At 45.5% G+C, this 19,567-nt stretch overlaps 1 protein-coding gene across 1 annotated transcript in view; it reads left to right on the top strand.

Moving 5' to 3' along the window:
• Positions 1-19,567, top strand: part of ABCC11 (ATP binding cassette subfamily C member 11) — a 67,573-nt gene that overhangs the window by 32,367 nt on the left and 15,639 nt on the right. The window contains exons 12-21 of the mRNA XM_032854551.1: positions 784-855; positions 3,064-3,188; positions 4,904-4,976; positions 6,612-6,815; positions 8,046-8,183; positions 8,268-8,364; positions 9,893-9,982; positions 12,702-12,805; positions 15,736-15,933; positions 19,130-19,356. Of these exons, the coding sequence (XP_032710442.1) occupies positions 784-855; positions 3,064-3,188; positions 4,904-4,976; positions 6,612-6,815; positions 8,046-8,183; positions 8,268-8,364; positions 9,893-9,982; positions 12,702-12,805; positions 15,736-15,933; positions 19,130-19,356 (1,328 nt within the window). The remainder of the gene's footprint in view (positions 1-783; positions 856-3,063; positions 3,189-4,903; positions 4,977-6,611; positions 6,816-8,045; positions 8,184-8,267; positions 8,365-9,892; positions 9,983-12,701; positions 12,806-15,735; positions 15,934-19,129; positions 19,357-19,567) is intronic.

Here is a 19,567-nt window from a genome sequence, read left to right on the forward strand (position 1 = left end):
GCTTAAACCCCTTCAGTGACCTCCTACTGCACTTAAGATATAGCCCAGGTATCCCCTGATCATCCTGCCCATAGCTCTCACCTCTTCTCCCACTTATTCCCCCCATACCAGCTATACTAGCCTTCCCATAACACTTTGGCAGCCAACCTGGTTCCTGTCTCATGATCTTTGTCCCTGCTGCTCCCACAGCCTGGAACGACCAGCTCTTCCTGTGTCTGTCTCCTTCCTGTCATTTGGGTCTCAGTTGCAGTGACAACTGCTTTAAGAAGACCTTGCTGGCCAACCCATCTACACTTGCTCTGGTTCATAACAGCCAATTTGTTTTACTTAAATCATTTATCATCATCTGATATTGTTTATCTATTTCGTGGCTTATTTCATGGTTCATGGCTCCACACTAGAATGTAGCATGAGAATTCTTTTCTTTACTACTCGGTACGTGGGAGAAACTCAGTCTTTGAGGGAGCAGTGAATGAATAAATGAGGGAAAGTATGCATGAATTCTGTGAGGCTGGCTTCACTGTCCCCATTTTACACATGAAGAAATGGAGGCACAGAGAGGCTAAGTGACTTGCCTAGGATCATAGAGTAGAATAGGTGCAGATCTGAAATTTGGGTTTCTTGCCCGAAAGGATCTCCTATCCATGAATTCCTCTCTATGACCTCCATGCAACTTCCTTCCTTGGAGGTTGTGGTGTTGAACTTTTGCTCGTCTGAGGGGCTTTGGGTGAGTAGGAGGGTTTGTGCTGTTCCAGTGTCACTCTGTCTTCCTTGGCTTTGCAGGGGACCACCTTGGGGGTCTGTGGCAATACCGGGAGTGGCAAGAGCAGCCTGCTGTCTGCCATCCTGGGGGAGGTAAGTGACTTGTGACCACATGTATATGCACTCATGGGCGGTCCAAAGACTCCCAAGCTTGAGTTCCCCCAGTCAGTCACACCATTGCTTTCTTCCTCAATGGGGTCTGAGCCAATACACCTTTTATAAATTGAGAGCAGTTAGGCATGCACTGAGGGGGAGGTGTGCTATAAATACACCTCCTTCTCACCCTCCAGCCAGGAAGGCTACCTCCGAGATCCCCTGGAGGTCTGCCCTCACCTGTTTTCTGTGCTCTCCCCACCCTGTTTGTAATCAGCCAGCTATCAGGGTGATGATACAGCATGTTTCAATGTTTAATATGATGATAAAAGTCATCTCATGAAGCCCATCTCAGAATGGGACATGTGTCCCTTGTGAGACAGCATCAAGAGTGCAATGTGGAGGGAGAAAGGAGGAGGAAGAAGGAAGGATGGGAGAGAGGAGACCCTCCCGTGTGGGATGGGACAGTCTTACACTCCAACAGTAGAATTTACATGTCTGCTGGGTGCCCCTGCCCATGAGATCCGAACTGTCCAATTCCACTGTCAGTGGATGTTCTTGAGGTCTGCTTAGTCTGCACCTAAGCAGACATGTGGCTCAGCCCACTCTCACCAGCACTTACCCCCTTAGCCCCAGCCTTCCCCAGTCCTGGACTGCTCTCTCTGCCCCCTCCTTTCTTTGCCCATCATTCCTCTGCCTATGCTTTTCAGAGAACAAGAAGTTTCTTCCATTACCCAGCTCCTTCCTCAGCTCTTTCTCCCAAATAGTATAGCCAAACTCATCATCTCCTTAGAATGTGGTCATATTGTCCATAGAGCTTTTCCCAACAGCTCAATTCCTCATGCTCTGCATGTGGTGGCCTTGCCCAATTTCTTGGCAATGGGGAAGACAAGGTTCTACTTTTAAGAAACAGTAAACATAGCCCTGTGCTAAGAGCCCTGTGCTTAGCCCTGTACTAAGAGCATCCCATTTTCCCCTTCAACTTGAAAACAACCACATGAGGAAAGCACAGCCATTATGGCTAGTTTATGGGTGAGCAGATGAGGTTCCGAGAAGTGACTTGCCCAAGGTCACACAGCAGGTGAGGTGGGAACCAGGGTTGAAACCTGGATCCACGTGGTGTCAGAGGTTCCTTTTTCCCCACAGTAATACTCCCTGGTAGCCTCCCTCCAAGTCCACCTTTCCGTGCAGCTAGTGGTTCCTAAGTTTCTTCTTGAAATAAACCAGTAATTATCCATCCAATAAAGGAAAAACAAAAAGATGTCATTTTAAATTTTGTTTTTATTAATTAAAGCCTGGCTCCAAATCAGAAGTAAGAAGCATAGAATCATAAAGAGGAAGGGGCACGGGATGGTGATATGTGATGCTGGGGTGGTAGGGATGGGGCTTATGGCCTTTTTTTTTTTTAAATTGTGTTTTTAACTTATCAAATAGAAAGGCAGGAAGACATAAAAGACCCACATACCCACCTCCAGATTCAGCAGTTGATAGCATTGGCATTTTTGCCACATCTATGTAGAAACACATTTTGTAGAACTATTTTTTTAAGATTTTTAATTTATTTACTTGAAAGAGAGAGAGAACACACAGAGAGAGGGAGAAGCAGACTCCCTGCTGAGCAGGGAGTCTCATGTGGGGCTCAATCCCAGGACCCTGAGATCATGACCTGACCTGAAGGCAGACATTTAACCAACTGAGCCACCCATGCCCTTGTAGAACTATTTTAAATTACAGAAATTATGAGAGTTTCCCACTTATTACCTCATCATGGTGTCCCCTAAATAAAGAACATTTCCCCATCTGTGCACAATGACATTGGCAATAATTCTGTTGATATTCACAGAAGGTCAGAGATGACCCGGAACTTTCTGTCTCACCGTGAAAAGCATGGAGGCACCACTTGCTAGAGACTGGGACTGGGGAAATAAGAGAAAAAAAAAAAAGTATGAGGTGTCCTCAGTACAGACCTTGGATTCAAGTCACAGCAGGACCTTGCCTGGCTTAGCTCTAGCTGAATTCCCTATGTTCCCAGGATTTTCCCTCAGACTCACTGGTGGGTCTGGGAGAACCATATGAAAAGTCCCATTTACATAGGATAGCCCCAGGATCCTGGCAGGAGTGGCACCCTGGGCCCTGTAGCTGCTGAGCCAAGCAGGGTCTACCCCTGTTCCTCTGCCTGCTCCTAAGGCTAGACTCACTCTGCTGCAGATGCACTTGCTGGAGGGCTCGGTGGGGATGCACGGAAGCCTGGCGTATGTCCCCCAGCAGGCCTGGATCATCGGAGGTAGTGTCAGGGAGAACATCCTCATGGGAGGCCAGTATGACAAGGCCTGGTAAGTTCCTGGGAGGGTCCAGGAAGGACACAGGTGCATGGGGCTGGTTGAGGGAGGGATCCCCCCGCTGCTAATAGTAATTTGACAGCCGCTGATACTTGCTGTGAGCTCACTTATATGCGTTAATACATTTTATCCTCACTGTGAAAGAAAGATTATTATCATATCCATTTTCTAGATGAGTCAGCTGAGGCGCCAAGAGGTTAAATAACTTGCCTAAAGTCACAAAGCTTGGCGGATATTCCTGAAACGCAATCTGAACCCAGTCATTATCAGGAACATCATGCTTAGATGTTATATGAGTCAAAATAACCCTCCCCCTTTAAAAAACATTAAAACTTCGTTTGTATTAATTCATTCTCCACCTCCAAGTCAAAAGGTAAAACAAATGGGGTGATGAGGTCATGTGATGTAGAAGAAAACAGTTTGGATTCATGGTCTGGTGGGCCACCCACCACCATCCTTGCCCTTCATGGCCTCTCCCACCTAGAGTCTCGGGTTAACCTGCTAGAGACACGCCCTTGAACATCACAAGCCAAGTCTGTTCAGCGGAGGATGTACAAAAGCTGCCCCGAATGCTTACCGTTGTGCTTCCAACTCTGGTGGACCCTGGCCTCCTTTGACTGTTTGCTTGATGGTGCAATCTGCCCCCAGTAGCAACTTGGAGGGGGCATGTGGGTGTATGAATTCTCCAGCTGGCTCTCCTGTGGGCTGCGCAGCGTGGGGTCCAACACCAGCTCATGAGCTCCCCCATCCTGCCTGCTTCTCTTCCAAGTTGTCCAACTCGGTTTAATGGCATCACTGAACTGTGTATTGCAACGAGCCCAATGCCTTGTCCTCTGATACTTCACATCTGCTCGGTCACCCACCTTGGACAACTCTGTCTCCTAAGTAGGTCTTGTCTTTTTCTCTTCTTCTCCATCTCCACTGCCAGTTCTTGCCCATGATCTCTTTGCTTGGACTGTTCCCACTGCCCCTGCCCTTGGCTTCCTGTCTCTGGTGTTCTCCTGCTCTGTTCCATCTTGGGTCCCACCTCCAGGGTAGTCATCCCAAAACATAGCTCTCACCTTGTCATTGCTCTGCTTTCAGAAGGATACAACTCATTGGGCAGTTTCGAAGTATTTGGTCAAAGATAAAAATGCACCAATTGCTAGACTCAACATTGCTAGGTATTTAATGTGTAGAGAGTGTCACCCATGAACACAAATGTCCATGTGTAAGAGTTTTCACACTACACAGTTTTCACAGTAGCAGACGACTAGAAAAAACCCCAATGTCCATCACAGGGACACTGGTTAAGTAATTTATGGTGCAGCCATATAACAAAATACTATGGTGTCATTAAAACAATACAAACCTATATTTGCTGCAGGCAGACATACACGACCACATTATTTCTGAATGAATACATAAGAAACTGTAATAGTGGATGCTTCTGTGAAAGCAACTGAGAGTCAAAGATAAGAGAGACTTGCTTTTCCCTGTATCTTTTTTGTTGTTGTTGTTCTGTTCAAATATTTACTAAGTGCACATATTAGATTGAAAGAAATAAGGGGAAGAAAGAAATACAAAAAGCCTCCCATGCTTTACCATTAAATGTGGGATCAAGTCCAAATTTCTGAGCATGGAATGCAAGAACTCTCTCTTCCCAACTTGGGAAGGCTGGAAGGTCTGTGGCGGGGCCACTTGTCCCTTTAGCTCTCTGTCCTTTGCAGGTACCACCAGGTACTCCATTGCTGTTCCTTGAACCGTGACCTGGAAATTCTGCCCTTTGGAGACATGACAGAGGTGAGTGGGAGGCAAGGATCCCTTGTCTCCATTGTGATAGTGTCTTTGTAATGGTTTACTGGGGTCCTCAGGCTGCTTCCCAAGGTGGGTGGAGGGAGGACTCTGGTTGTTTCCCCAAAGCAGCCCATGGCTGCCTCAAAGCCTTCCCCACCCAGGGAGGAAATGGGCTCATCTTACAGTGAAAGCTGTCAAAGAACATACCTTACCCCACAAGGATGGGGAGCTGACCTCAAACTCCTCCTTTTGGAGCAGAAGCAGTGGAGAACCTGTGAAGATGAGAAACCTCCTATCTATCCCCATGTCCTCCCCTCTCCCAAGTCCCGCCCTGTTCCCTCTGGCCAGCTCAACTTTTGCCAGTGGGAACAGGAGCCATGGCTTCCCAATGGCAATATGATTTACGTTTTCATGGTAATTCACCATCTTTCACATTTGTAGACACCTTTAATCTACATAAGACCTTTGTAAGATAAAAGCAATATTGTTGGTCTTACCTATTAACTATTACCTCTGTCTGCTGAACATTTAACCAGGTGCAAAAGACTATCGTAGCAACTTGAATGCATTGTCTTAGGTGAGCCTCAGGTAATTCTAGGAGTTCAGTGCTTTTATTATCCTTCTGAGGTGGGTCCGTAAATCTTTGAGGTAAGAGTGCTCAGTTGTCTTGCTCAGGTTTAGCAGGAAGAAGGTCTGGTCTATAGAATGGCATCCATGAGTATGGACCTCAGCACACTTGAGGTTTAGATGAGTTGATACATATAGAATACTGTGAACATGCCCAGCCGGAGTGGGTATTAGCTTATCATGGGAGCACAGTAGGTGCTTAGTAAGCATCGGCTGAGTGAGGACTGAATGCAAAACTAAGCCTTCACCCGGGCCAAGCAGCCTGTCACACAGGGTGAACCAGAGGCAGAGCAGTGACAAAAGGTCACCCTGCTGCTCTTTAGACTCTGCTTCTTTTCTACAGAGACTGCAAGAGTTCATGGTAGAGCGGGAGTGGGACTTAGTCCCTGGTGCTCTTGTCCTCAGGTCTGACCGAGGGATGGGCCAAGCAGCAGATGCCTGGCATGATAGTCTGCAATGCTGTGCAATAATTCTGTTTGCCTGTTAATGGCTCTTAGTATCTCCTGACATAAGGTGTTGTATAAGGTGGCCCTTCCTGTGACAGCAACAGTAGAGCCCCTTCTGGCCATTGCAGCCCTGTCCTGTGGAGTGGGCTGTGTGCAGAGCAAACAGTCTTAGACGACGAGGACTGATGGTTTCACAAGTCGACAGTTGCTGTCAACAGAGATTAAAACCAAGAAAGATATAAGGAGGTGCTCTTTCTTAGGAATGATTTGTTTTATTATCTAAATTGTTAAAGATTTAAAATGTCACCTGAGGTGTTGAAGGGTTTAGGAACATTGCATCTAATTATGAGTTATAAAAATTGTAATTAACTGAAAATCAGTGTTTTCATTCCTTACTAAGCAAACTTGGAAAAAGATTTTTTTCAAATACCAGGGGTGCCCAATCATGAGGTGTCCAGGAGTATGCACTGAGGGGTTTCAGTTTGTCACATCTGGCCACCTGGCTGGTTTGAGCACACCTCACTGGGCTCATCTTCTAGACACAGTGCCTTTGGCTATCTGTTTGCAGATTGGGGAGAGGGGCCTCAACCTGTCTGGGGGACAGAAGCAGAGGATCAGCCTGGCCCGTGCCGTCTACTCTAACCGTGAGGTCTATCTGCTGGACGACCCCCTGTCCGCTGTGGATACCCATGTGGGGAAGCACATCTTTGAGGAATGCATTAAGAAGACGCTCAGGGGGAAGACAGTCATTCTGGTGACCCACCAGCTGCAGGTGACCACCCTTGCAGGGCTCTGGCCACGACCAATGGCTAATGTAGATCCTCATGTTTCTGCCATTGATTCCGTAACAACCTCCCAGTGGCTGCCCCTTCATCTCAGGCTAGACCTCAACATTTGAGGAACGTCATAAAAAACCTGGATCTCTTCTGCTTTCCACATGGAGATTTCTGTGGCTGGTAAAAATTGAAACCAGATTTGAAGGTCTCCTTCAAGATTTTATGGGTTGGCTCCTGCTTTTAAAGTTATGATAAAAGAAAAAAAAATCTTTCAGAGAAGAGTTCCTGAAGTCTCATGTTCTTTGACGAAGTACAGTGATGTGTGCGGGCAGGGCTGCCTCTCATAATGCCTTTATCCTAGGTATTTCCATGCTTGGTTTTGGCCTCAAGACATTATTATTATTTATCCCTCTCCTTCCATTCTGGCCTATTTGTGTGTGGGGGGACAATATATTTCAAACATAAAAACAGTTTATAAAATAATCTACTGAAAACCCATGTGTCTACCACCCAGATGACACAAACATAGATCCCCTCTCGGATTGCATTGTCTCCTCCCTCCTGTTCCCCTAACTTTGCTGTTGGTCATTCTCGTGCAAGTCCCCATACCCTTAGAACACTTGTATAAATCTCTAGACATGATAAGGTATCCTTCTGCTTATTTTAAAGCTTTATATAATTGATAGTTTATGTTCTAATTTGCTTGTTTCACTAGACATTTTTTTGTATATTTTTGAGATCTTCCATGTTGATACATGCAACTTGATTTGATTCTTACTGGCATAGCATTCCGATATCTGAATATTCCAGAATTTATTCTCCTAGGATGGACGTCGAGGTTGTTTCCCATTTTTCACTTTTACAGAAAAAATCCTTTGGCGTACATCTTTTTATATATGTCTTTACGCACATTTGCGACTTTTGGGGAGCAAAGGTTTAGGAGTCCAGTTCATAATTTTTTTAAATATTTAGCTTTATTAGATATTATCAAGTTGCTTTCCCAAGTATTTGCACTAATCTACACCACCACCTACCTTTTATGAGAGTTCCCTATACCTCCCATCATCACCCACGCTTGGACTTATGCAATGTTTTAATATTTTTGCCAATATGGGGTTATAAAATAACATTTTACTATGATTTAAATTTACATCTTCCTTTTGAATGGTGAAGTTGACTATCTTTTCGTATGATTACTGAAGGCCTTATTTCTTCTGACTCTTCAGTATTTAGCATTTTGTGACCAGATCGTTCTCTTAGAAGACGGGAAAATCTCCGAAAAAGGAATTCACAGTGAATTGATACAGAAAAAGGGGCGATATGCCAAACTCATCCAAGAGATGCATGGAGGAGGACGGACACAGGTGACCTCCACCCCACCCCACCCCACCCTCACTACCCCCAGAGAGGAGCAGCCCCTGCATTCATGGCATGTGCTTTCTCCCCAGGACAAACCACAGGACACAGCAAAGCAAGCAGAAGACCCTCCGGTGCAAGGGCAGGCCCAGACCACCTGCCAGGAAGAGCCTCTCCATGAAAGTGCTGGTAATGGTGCTGGGAAACAGGGAGAGAACCTCTGCCAGCCTGTCTGGGTCCTCTAGAGGTCTTGGCATTTCCTCTTGGACCCCGGAAGGGACCATGTCCCTTACTATCCAGGATCCTAGACATCACATACACAGGTTAAAGATCCATGTAGTTGAGGGCTGTGGGGTGTGGACTGTGCTGGTTAGGAGGCCCAAAGATTCTAGAGGTGAATGCTGTGGGAGGCAAAGCTAAGGGTGTGTAGAGGAAAAGGCAGGGGTGAGGTGTGGGTAGTTTTGGCCTGAAGCAGCATAAATTTAACAGTAAGGCATTTAGACATTCATGCATTACATGTTTATTGAAAACAAAAGCATTAGAAATCAGAAATAAATTGGGCCTAGTCTCGGATATCCCAAAGCTCAGGGACTTGCTCTTTTCTAAGATAGGGCAGCAGGGCAGAAAGACAGTTCTGGATTTGAATTCTAGCTATCTGCTTACAAAGCTTTGTGACCTTGGCCAAGCAACATAACCTCTCTGAACCCTCATTTGCAAAAGTGAAGGTAAGTTTGCAGTGTTGTCATGGAGATAAGATGAGGTCAGGTGTATGGAGGCCTCAGGATAGGGCCTGGCCTATTGGAAGGTCTTGTCACCAAGAACATCTTCAGCTGTGAAGGTCAGAAAATGATCTGGGCAGAAAAATATTGGAAGGAACAGGTGTAGATCACAGAATGAAAGGAAAAGTTGAAGAACTAAGCCTCAGCAATTTCAGGGTGTAAATAGCAGGAACAGCTGCAGAATCTCTTTGAAGAAAACCTACTCCAAATATTTCCCATCCTCATGTAGTTTCCCTCAAGATTCAAATTCCAGGAAGAGAGTCCTCCTCCCCAAGAGAAATTAGGGAGTTATTAGAAGAAGAGAGAGCCTTAGGCAGAAACCACAGATGACCCCACAGTGCTGCTTCCTATTGTTGCTGTCCTCACTAGCAGCATCTACTGGTACTTCAGTACTGGTTTCCCTGCCCTGTTCTAGGACAAGAGTCTGCCTGAGTTAGTGCTACAGTTGTTTTCTGAGGACTTCTCAGAAGCATATTGCTGCAAAGCATCTTAACAACCTTCTATATAGGCCTGCCAGTTGTCAGATGAGGAAACAGAGAGGTTAAGGGATTTGCCCAAGGTTGCACAGTACTGTAATGACTATTCTGGAAACCAGTTTTCTGGTCCCGGATCATTGCTTTCTTCATTCTCTCTGGCTGCTTCTCCCAACCCATCAAGTTTTTGGAAACTCCAGACACCCCAGGGTTTTTGAATGGCTGGGGATGAAACCTCTTTCTGGGCTCTGGAGTCCAGGTCAAGAGTTACCTTCAGCAGAGTCTTCCCTGGAAATATGCTGGTTGCAGTTGGGCTTGGGTGGGGCACTGAAGCTAGAAGGTGAGGAAGCTGGTAAAAGGTGGAAGCCAGGGGCTGAAGGCTTTGTAAAATCTCTTCTTGACCTTGGAAGGACATGCAAGTGATTGAGAGGCATATCATTTCCTTCTTCTCTTACTCTCACCCAGTGCTGGAATATCAGCTCACAAGGAAGGAGAAGATGGAAGAAGGGTCCCTGAGATGGAGCATCTACCACCACTATATTCGGGCAGGTGGAGGTATGATCTGCCAGCTGCCATGCCAGCCCTGGGGCTCTCTCTCTGGCCAGTCCTGTCCCTGAAACTGGGTCAGACTGGAATGTGTGTAGTCATGCAAAGTAGGGAGACACAGGAGAGTCATGCCTGTCATGGTTTCACAATTCCAGTCTCAGCCACAGTCCATGATAGTAGCCCTACCACCATAGTCCGTGCTGAAGTTAGGTTTCATGTTGTGTTAAAATGTACCTGGGATTTATTTTAATCAGGTATAGTAAGACATGCCGACATGGAAATTATTGTCACAAAGGGAGAAGTTTATTTCACAGATCCCTAGAAGATCCCTAGAAACAGGAGACATGGCTTGCCATGCCGGGCCACATGGAGAAGTACCAGGTTGGTCAGAAGGCAGAGGGAAGGGAGAACATGGCTGGGAGCCTTTATTGGGGTTTTTGTGGGAAGGAGTAGGTAAGGCAGGGTAGGTATGCTGAGTCAATTTAGGATTATATAGTTTGAATAAGTCTGGGGGCGGGGGCTCTGGGCTATAGGATTTGTGCCTAGTTAGCTGGGATCTGGCCCTTGGTGGGTTTGATGAGGAGGTGGTTGGGAGGGTGAGCTTTGGATTGCTTGGTTTGTACAACACATGTGTGTTCACAGGGAGTCATCTGCTGTTTCTAGGAATCAGTCAGTCCTGGGAGGAGCAGTCTCCCCAGGATCAAGGCCCCAACTATCTGCCGCAGCATCACGAATATAGAAAATAAGAAAATACAGTCCATACAGTACTGTTTATTTAAGTGGTGTTCAAACTGTAAGTCCTGAGCCATTAAGGAGTTGTGAAATCACTCGAGTGGATTATAAGCAGCACTGAAAGAATATAGAACAGAATGGAAAATCTCTGTGTGCATTTCATATAGTGACACTGGCGAACCTTTTATCTTGGTGTGCATTAAAATACATTTCTCATGGTGATGAGAACTAGAAGTTTCAAAGTTGCTTTACAAAATGGTAGACATCACCAAATTCATATAAATATAACTCTACATTGTTATAAACATAAAATCAAGTATATGATACTGTACTTCTGAAGTAATTTAAGACACTTTTAAAAAAAGATTTTATTTATTTATTTGACAGAGAGAGATCACAAGTAGTCAGAGAGGAAGGCAGAGAAGGAGGGGGAAGCAGGCTCCCTGGCAAGCAGAGAGCCCCATGTGGGGCTCGATCCCAGGACCCTGGGATTATGACCTGAGCTGGGCAGAGGCTTTAACCCACTGAGCCACCTAGGTGTCCCAATTTAAGAGACTTTTGAAAGTAACTGTGACTCCATGCCAACTTTTTACTTTTGATTGACTTTGGAACCTCACCCCATAGAAGGTGTATCTTCTTTCTACCTGCCTAGAGGAGGAAGGAGTAGGCTATGCATAGATCACCATCCTTATCCCTTCCACTGTGGGCACCCCTGCAGGGCATAATGTAGTATTTAGCCAGAATGGGGAACAGAAAATGCTTGTGAATGTATGAATGAATCCAGCAATCAATCGACCTGTATTTTCAAAGTACTGATTAGGGGCCAGGCACTGTGCCACGCTCTGGAGCGGGGAGGGTATAAAGGCATATCCTAGTTGGAGAATTAAGACATTTGCATTCACCATGTGGCAAGAAAGGTCTCTGAGGCCAGGCACAGTCTCACATGTCATAAAAAAACAGGTGGTCCTTGAGTGGAGCTTAAGGAAGGGTTGAATTCAAGGAAAGAAATATGGGCCGGCTGCCTGGCTGGCTCACTCGATAGAGTATGCAACTCTGGATTTCAGGGTTATAAATTTGAGTTCCACATTGGGTATAGAGAATTTTTTAAGATAAAATCTTAAAAAATAAAAAAGCAAATACGGGCGTGGGGCACTGACTGGATAGGTAAACAGAGTGCTGGAGCAGGGGACAGATGCTGAAGGAGGGATTATTACACTCTTGGTTTTTCCATCCTTGGCTTTTTTGAATTCAAGCTCTACGCCTTACCACCTTCAAGACCTTGGGCAAGTTTTTTCCTCTATTGGAGACCCAGTAAATGGGGATAGGAATAACAAACTCAAACATAATGCCTATGTTTAGTACTATCCCTGTCACTTACTTCATAATAGTCATACCACATCAAAGGTAAGCTGTTGTGGGGTCCCTGGGTGGCTCAATTGGTTAGGCATCCGACTTTGGCTCAGGTCATGATCTCAGGGTCCTGAAATCAAGCCCCACACTGGGGACTCTGCTTTTCCCTCTGCCCCTTTCCCCACTTATGCACTTGCTGTTTCTCAAATAAATAAATAAATAAAATCTCTAAAAAAAGAGATAGTTGTTGTTCTTATGGAGATTGAACCCTCAGGACATGCATAAGGGGAACTACTCTAGAATACTGCTTTTGTGCCAGGCACTGGGTTGGGTGTTTGCACACATTATCACTTATCATCTTCAGGGTGACCCCATGCAGCTAGTATGACAATCATCACCAGTTCATGGGTAAGGAAGTAGAAGGTCACTGACATTTGATACTTTGCCCAGGCTAGCATAACCTATAAGTAGTAGAGTCAGGGTTTGACTCCTGGGCTTTCTAACCTTGGGACCCAGCCCTTTTCCAGTCTTCCCGTGCATCCAAAGTACATGCAGGTCAGGGAGATCCAAGGGCTTGGGAGGGCTCAGCAGCTTTATCAGCCATTGCCCTTCACCTTCTTGTGGCACCCCTCTTTTCCCTCCCTAGGTTATGTGATCTCTGCCACTGTTTTCTTTCTCATGGTGGTGATCATCTTCCTCACGACCTTCAACTTCTGGTGGCTGAGCCACTGGTTGGAGCAAGGCTCAGGGGTAAGTGTCATGGTGGGAATGAGGTGTGTTTTTGTGGGCTGGAATGGAGTTGGGCAGCTTCCTATTCCTTGGGCCTCATGAGGGTCAGAATATGGGTTGTGGAACTGGATGACAAACCCAGAGCCTGCTGTTGCCAAGTCCACAAGTGGAAGAGCACTAGAGAGGACCTCTGAGAGTCAGAACATAGGGGGGCTCCCTCCTAGCTCTAGCGCTTCGTGCTCACAGAATGAGTGGTCAACATTGTAGTCTCCTCCAGACAAAACCACGAGGTTTCTGCCCCCAGACAGGTCGTCAAGAGTGCTTTGCATTCCACCTTAGTGATACTGCCTTTGGTAGCTGTTTTCCTTCTCACTTTGCTTCATGTAAAATGTGCCTCCTCTGTTGGGGGCAGGGAGGCCACACCAAATGCAAGCACAGCTGATATTGATGAAAGCAGGGAAAACACATTTTTCTCAGTCACTGTGGGTGTCAGGGGAAAGAGCTGAGAGCCATTCCGATATGTGCACAGGTGATCTTGGCATTTTAAAGGAAGAGTGAATATGGGGCCTCAGTAGATTCATAGGAGTGAAGTTAACCAATGGTTGGAGGGTGTGAATGTGATGAGGTCAGCAGTGTCCACTTGCTGGCTGTTATCGAAGTTAGGACTCTAATCTTCCCCAGAGACTGGGAGACAGAGGCTATATCCTTCCTGATGGTTACATTTCAAAGGCATGGTTCCCAAGTTCTTGGGAGAGATGCTTTGGGTTGTAGGAACTTCATACGCATAGCTATGAGCATTTTTCAATAAGATGGAGAAAAAGAGATCGGGGACATACCCTCAGGTGTTGGCTACAACAAACAGTAACTTTTCCTACTGGTAGTTGAGCTCTCTCAGGCAGGCATTTTGATGGGAAACCGAGTTCCCTCTCTCAGGCAGAGGTTGGGGTCCTCCTAGGGACATGCCTTGAGCCACTAGAAGCCATGCTCAAGTTTGGTTAAGTTTGTTAGTGCAGGGGTTTGGATGGAGTTGTTCTGTGTTGAGAAACCTGCAGTTCTCAGCCATTATGCGACTGGTTAATTCATTAATCTTCCCAACCACGTTTTGAGGTAGGCACTGTTTCTATTTTACAGAAGAAACTGTGCTTAGAGAGGAAAAAGAACCTGCCCTAGGATGTGAAGTCCCCTGCTGGGACTTGAACTTGGTCCTCTGGTTCCACCCTATGTTTGCCTAGATGTCTACTTGGTTAACTTTTGAGTCATGTGTCAGGCAAGGTTTGCTCAGGAAAACAGAAGCCACCTGACGTATTTAGAACTTCCACAGATTTAATATAGGAATTAGAGGCTACACAATCATTGGAAGGGCTCCAGTGACCTCTGCAGCAGGTAGTACTAACATGGCTGATTCTCAGAAGGACACTTGCAAGCCACTGGCCAAACTCCACATTCCACCCACATGTCCATAATTGCTACCAGCGTGTGAAGGCTTCTTCTCTTTCAGCTTTGAGATTTCCTGTGCCTGCCTCTCTTTGGCAGAATCTAACCTGAGACCAATGCTGGTAGGATTCTGGGAAACCAAGTTCCCAAGAATGTAGAAGCAGCAGGGATGATGCTGGGTAATAATCCAGCACACATTTCTCACACCATAGAGTGAATTTACCATGTCATTTTCTACCCTGGCAGAAGAAAATAGGCCTCATTAGAGATCAGGCTTCCTTGGGACAAAGACGCATTGAAAGAGGGATGAAGAGAAGTCACTCAGGGCGCTGAGTTTAGAATAATCAGAGTAGACTGGATAGTGCATGGAGGGAAGAGGTGGAGTCGGGAGACAGACTAGTTTGCCTGCTGTTATAGTGGTCCAGGACAATGAGGGCCTAATCCAGGGCAGGGCAGTGAAGAAGAATAGGAAGAGAAAAGCAAAAGCACCAAGTGGGAAGTTTTCCATGTAAAGATTCATCCCATACAAACTACTGATGCTAAATGTGACCCCGGAAAGAGGATTTTCTCTCTGCATTGAATTTATCCCTGAATTCAGGTGGTCTGACTCCCCAAAGATGGAAGACTCACTGTTTTCCTCTAGTCCTACACAATGCTTCTGATAGCCAATGTACAGGTTTTTCCCCAAATCAACCAGTTCTCTTAACTCCAGATACCATGTGTATGTCCTACAATTCCATTCAGTTCTGACACACCTGGAGTTAGTGCAGACTCCCCAGGTTAAAGACTGTTCATGCTTCAGATGCCAATGATAAGTCTGGACCTCCTATACTTCTGGCAGACAAGCTATCAGTTGGGGGTTCCCATGACTCCCTTTTTGAATCTGATCATTTGCTAGAATGGCTCACAGAACCCAGGGAATGCTTTCTGCAGTTTATTAGAGGTTATAATAAAGAATACAGAGGAATGGCCAGAGGAAGCCCTACGTAGGGTGAGATCTAGAAGGGTTCTGGATGCAGGAGTTTCTGTCTCTGTGGAGTTGGGGTGCACAACCCTCCTGGCATGTGGTTATGCTCCTCAAACCAGAAGTTTTCTGAACCCCATGCTTTAGGGACTTTTATGGTGGTTTTATCACACTAGCATGATCAATTATTAATTCAACCTCCAGCTCCCTCTCCTCACAAAGAAGATGAGGGGGTGAGGTTGAAAGTTCCAACCTCCTGCTCATGATTTGATCTTTCTGGTGACCAGTTCTCCATCCTGAAGCTTCCTAGCCCCCTCCCCCGACCAGCTGTCTCAATAGCTACACAAAGACACTGTATTTGCTCCAGAGACTCCAAGGGTCTTAGAAGCTCTTATGTCAGGAACCAGAGTCAAAGGCCAAACAGTAGAACAAAAGATACTCCCAGCACACCTATCACTTAGGAAATTATGGGGATTTTAGGAGCTCTATGCTAGGAACTGGGAATAAGACGAAGTATATTTCTTACCAAACCATCCTCTCTTCTTTCTTGAAGACCAACAGCAGTCAAGAGAGCAATGGAACTACTGCAGACTCGGGCGACATACTGAAAAACCCTCAGCTACTGTATTACCAGCTGGTGTATGGACTCAGTGTCCTGCTACTAATCTTCACAGGTGTCTGCTCCTCGGGGATTTTCACCAGGATCACGAGGAAAGCATCCACAGTGTTGCACGACAAGCTCTTCAACAAGGTGTGGGCCCAGGCAGCGGCTGTGGCCACGGGCTGAGGCCTGACCTTGCCCAGTTTTTTTCTTTTCCTTCTTTCTTTCTGTCTGTCTTTCCTTTCTTTCTTTCTTTTTTAAGGACTAGACTTTATTTTTTTGAGTAGTTTTTGACTTAAGAAAAATTGAGTGGAAAGTACAGAGTTCTCATTGGTCCCTCACCAATCCTCCAGTTTCTCCTGTTATTAATATCTTGCATTAGTGTGGGGTGTTTATTACAATTGATGAGTCAATATCAATACAGTTATTATTATTATCATCATTTAGATAAGGTTCACTCTTTGCATTATACATTCCATGGGTTTGGAAAAATATATACTGACATATATCTGCCATAAAGTGTCATACAGAATAGTTTCACAGCCATAAAAATCCTTTGCGCTCTACCTATTCATCCCCCTCCTTCCTCCAAAATCTTGGCAACCACGGATCTTTCTTATCGTCTCCATAGTTTTGTCCTTTCCAGAATGCCATTTAGTTGCAAGTGCACACTGGGCTACTACGTGGGTGAGAGCACGATTGTAAAAGCTTAGTGTCCCTTGCTGGAGGGTCAATGGTCATACCAGTGTTGGCCTCCATTGGATGAGCACTATCACATATAGAGTTGTAGGATTGCCGCAGTTTCCTTTGGTCTTGTAATTGTCCCAGGTTCCTTTAGAAGTGGTGCTATTATCCTTATTTTACAGATGAGAAGACTGAAATCCTTGTGTGTAACGATGAGAATATGTTATGGTTAAAATACCAAATTGTCTGTGGTATCACATTGCCTCCTGGAAACGTCATTGCTCTCCCCCTCACCAAATGTTACTATGCACAGGTTCTGGAGTGGGCATTGGGCTTACAGTGGTGAATGAACAACGCAGGTATGGTTCAGGCTATCATGGCCATATAGACTATTCAGGAAGACTGATGACAAAACAGGCTGTTATAACACAATGTGCAAAATTACCCACTGGGCGGGGGCCTGTGGGATCCTAAGAACCTAACAGGTACCTAACCTCAGCATGTGGGTGTTGGAGAGAAGGATAGGAGTCCAAGAAGACTTCCTGGAGGAAAGGATCCCTCTGCTATGATTGAAAGGATGAGTTGAAACACTTTCACCAGCTTAAATTAGGAGGTGAAGAGAAGCAAAGCTTTCCTGGGGAACTGAATGGTGTCCCAGAGGGCAGGTGCTCAGAAAATTAGAGCAGGAGTTTTCACCGGTGTTCTCCAGAGGTGAGGAGGACATCTATCATTCTGTGTAAACTGAATGCAAATTGTGTTGACATTTCAAAGTCAGATAAAGCAGCTGGCTTGGTGGACCCAGAAAACGGGAGATGAATATTCTACCTGAGGCCAGACACTTTTATTACCTTTACTATGGCTTCTAAAGTTCTGACTCTGCATCTGACTCTGCACTCCGAGATTCTGGAAAAATCCATTTCTCAGGCCTCTAAGTGATAAATCCAATTTTAATTTTTTTCATGGTTTTTTTTTTTTGCATTAGAAAACATGCTTCGTATTCAAAATATGTTCCTTTTTGTAGTCCTTTTATGGCTTTGTTGATTTAAAATTGCCTTTGTAGTTTTAAATAATCACAGTGAAGGACAAACCTCTGAGATAATTGGCTCAACTACAAACACAACAAACTGCAAAAACAGATTATTTTGACACTTACGGGGCAGCAGAAACACTTTCTTCATGCCCTCACCATCTGTTCCTAATCCTGAGGGATGGTGGGCTCTCACAAAAACGGCTTAGTTACACCGCAGCTGAACCATATCCTGTCCCTGTGCACCTCTCTCCCTACACCACAATCCCTCTGCCCCACTCCCCCACCATGAGTGCTCAGAGTCCTGGAGGGCGTGAATGTGATTTCTTGAAGTGACTGTGACAGTTTTTGTTGCTCTCGATCATGTATTTCACAAAAGATTCTAGAGATAAGTTGACAGATAATTTAGAGGCAGAAAAAGTGAGGAAGCTCGTCATCTGTCCCTCCCAACCTCCCTGCCTCGCCGCCTTCCTACCTTAGAGCCTGACCGTGAACGTGAAGAACATTTGGTCAGTAGCACCCAGGTATTTGCAATAAGAGCTGCTGAAAGGGACACTTCATGACTATTAATTACTATTCATTGATCATCAAAATGCACTCCCCCCCCCCCTTCATTCCTTCCTTTGCTTTTGGCCTTAACAGACACGATTAACTTCTACTGATGTATTTTTCTTGTGTTAACAGCTTGAGAAATGCGTAGGGAAATGAAAGTGGTCAGATTGTCAGCAGCTCAGCGTCGGGAACCTTTAAGAAATGCCTTCTCTAAAGAGCATGGTGTGCTGGGGCAGGAGGTCAGGGAGCCTTGTGGGAGGTCTGGTATAGTTTTGTTATTAACTACTTGGGTGACCTTGAAACAGATTGCTGAGTGGCCTCCCCTTCTCTGGACTTCAGTTTCCCCATCTGTAAAATAAGTACACCAAACTGGATGCTTTTGTTAGAGCCCTTCTTGTATGAAGTATTCTTTAATCACCAAAGGGCTTCCTGTCTGCTGCTTTTAGAGACCAAGTTAGGACACCGCCTTCAGGAAGGGGCGGTCATGCTTAAATTCTACCCAAGACACCAAGTCATATGCAACTGCAGGGGAGTTGCTGTTACTAATCTTTGGTGATCCTGGAAAAGGGGCCTATCTGTGGAAAATAATCAGAGCTAGTATTAATGGAATGCTAATTAGGAGGCAGGAACTGTTCTGAAACTTTCAGTGTTTTACTGCTTGCCTTTCTTCCTTCCTTCCTTTCTTTTAGCTGTATTGAGATATAATTCACATAATCATAAAATTCACCCTTTTAATAAAGTTGCACAATTCAGAGTTTTTTTGTCTATTTGCAGAGGTGTACACTCTTCACCACAACTCTGTGAAGTGTCGTTATCAACCTCCTTTTACAAATGAGGACCTTGAGACTCGGAGGGCTTAAGTAGCTTAAGCCCAAAGTCACACAGCAGTAGGTGGAGGATCTGGGTAACCTTGGAACCTACAAGATTGTGGAGCTCATGCTTTTAACCATTGCTCAACCCTGCCTCCCCTGCACACCCTTTCGGCTAGATCCTGCATGAGCCTAATGATAACTGACATCTTCCTCAAGTCCCAGAGCAAGGCCAGCAGCTCTCCATTGACCTGGGTTGCTTTTGTCCCTGCAGGTTTCTTGCTCTCCCATGAGCTTCTTTGACACAACTCCAACAGGCCGACTCCTGAACTGTTTTACGGGGGACTTGGATATCCTGGACCAGTTGTTGCCTGTCGTTGCTGAAGAGTTTCTGCTCCTGGCTTTGATGGTGGTCGCCATCCTGTTGACTGTCGCTGTGGTGTCTCCATACATTCTGCTGATCGGAGTCATATTAGTCACTGTTTGCCTTATTTATTATTTGTAAGTGGGTTCTTTTTGCTTGTGAACAGGGTTTGTGACTTGGGATACAAGCCTGGAATCTACATAGAACTGGGTTGTCCCTGAGGTGGATGGTCCAGATCACTCTCTTTCTTTCTTTAAAGATTTTACCTATTTAGTTGAGAGAGAGAGAGAGACAAGAGAGCGCAAGTGGGGGGAGGGGCAGAGATAGAGAATCTCAAGCAGTCTCTGT

Source organism: Lontra canadensis, unplaced genomic scaffold (genome assembly GCF_010015895.1).
Source record: "Lontra canadensis isolate GAN:19392208 unplaced genomic scaffold, GSC_riverotter_1.0 scaffold8, whole genome shotgun sequence".
Taxonomy (NCBI): Eukaryota; Metazoa; Chordata; class Mammalia; order Carnivora; family Mustelidae; genus Lontra; species Lontra canadensis.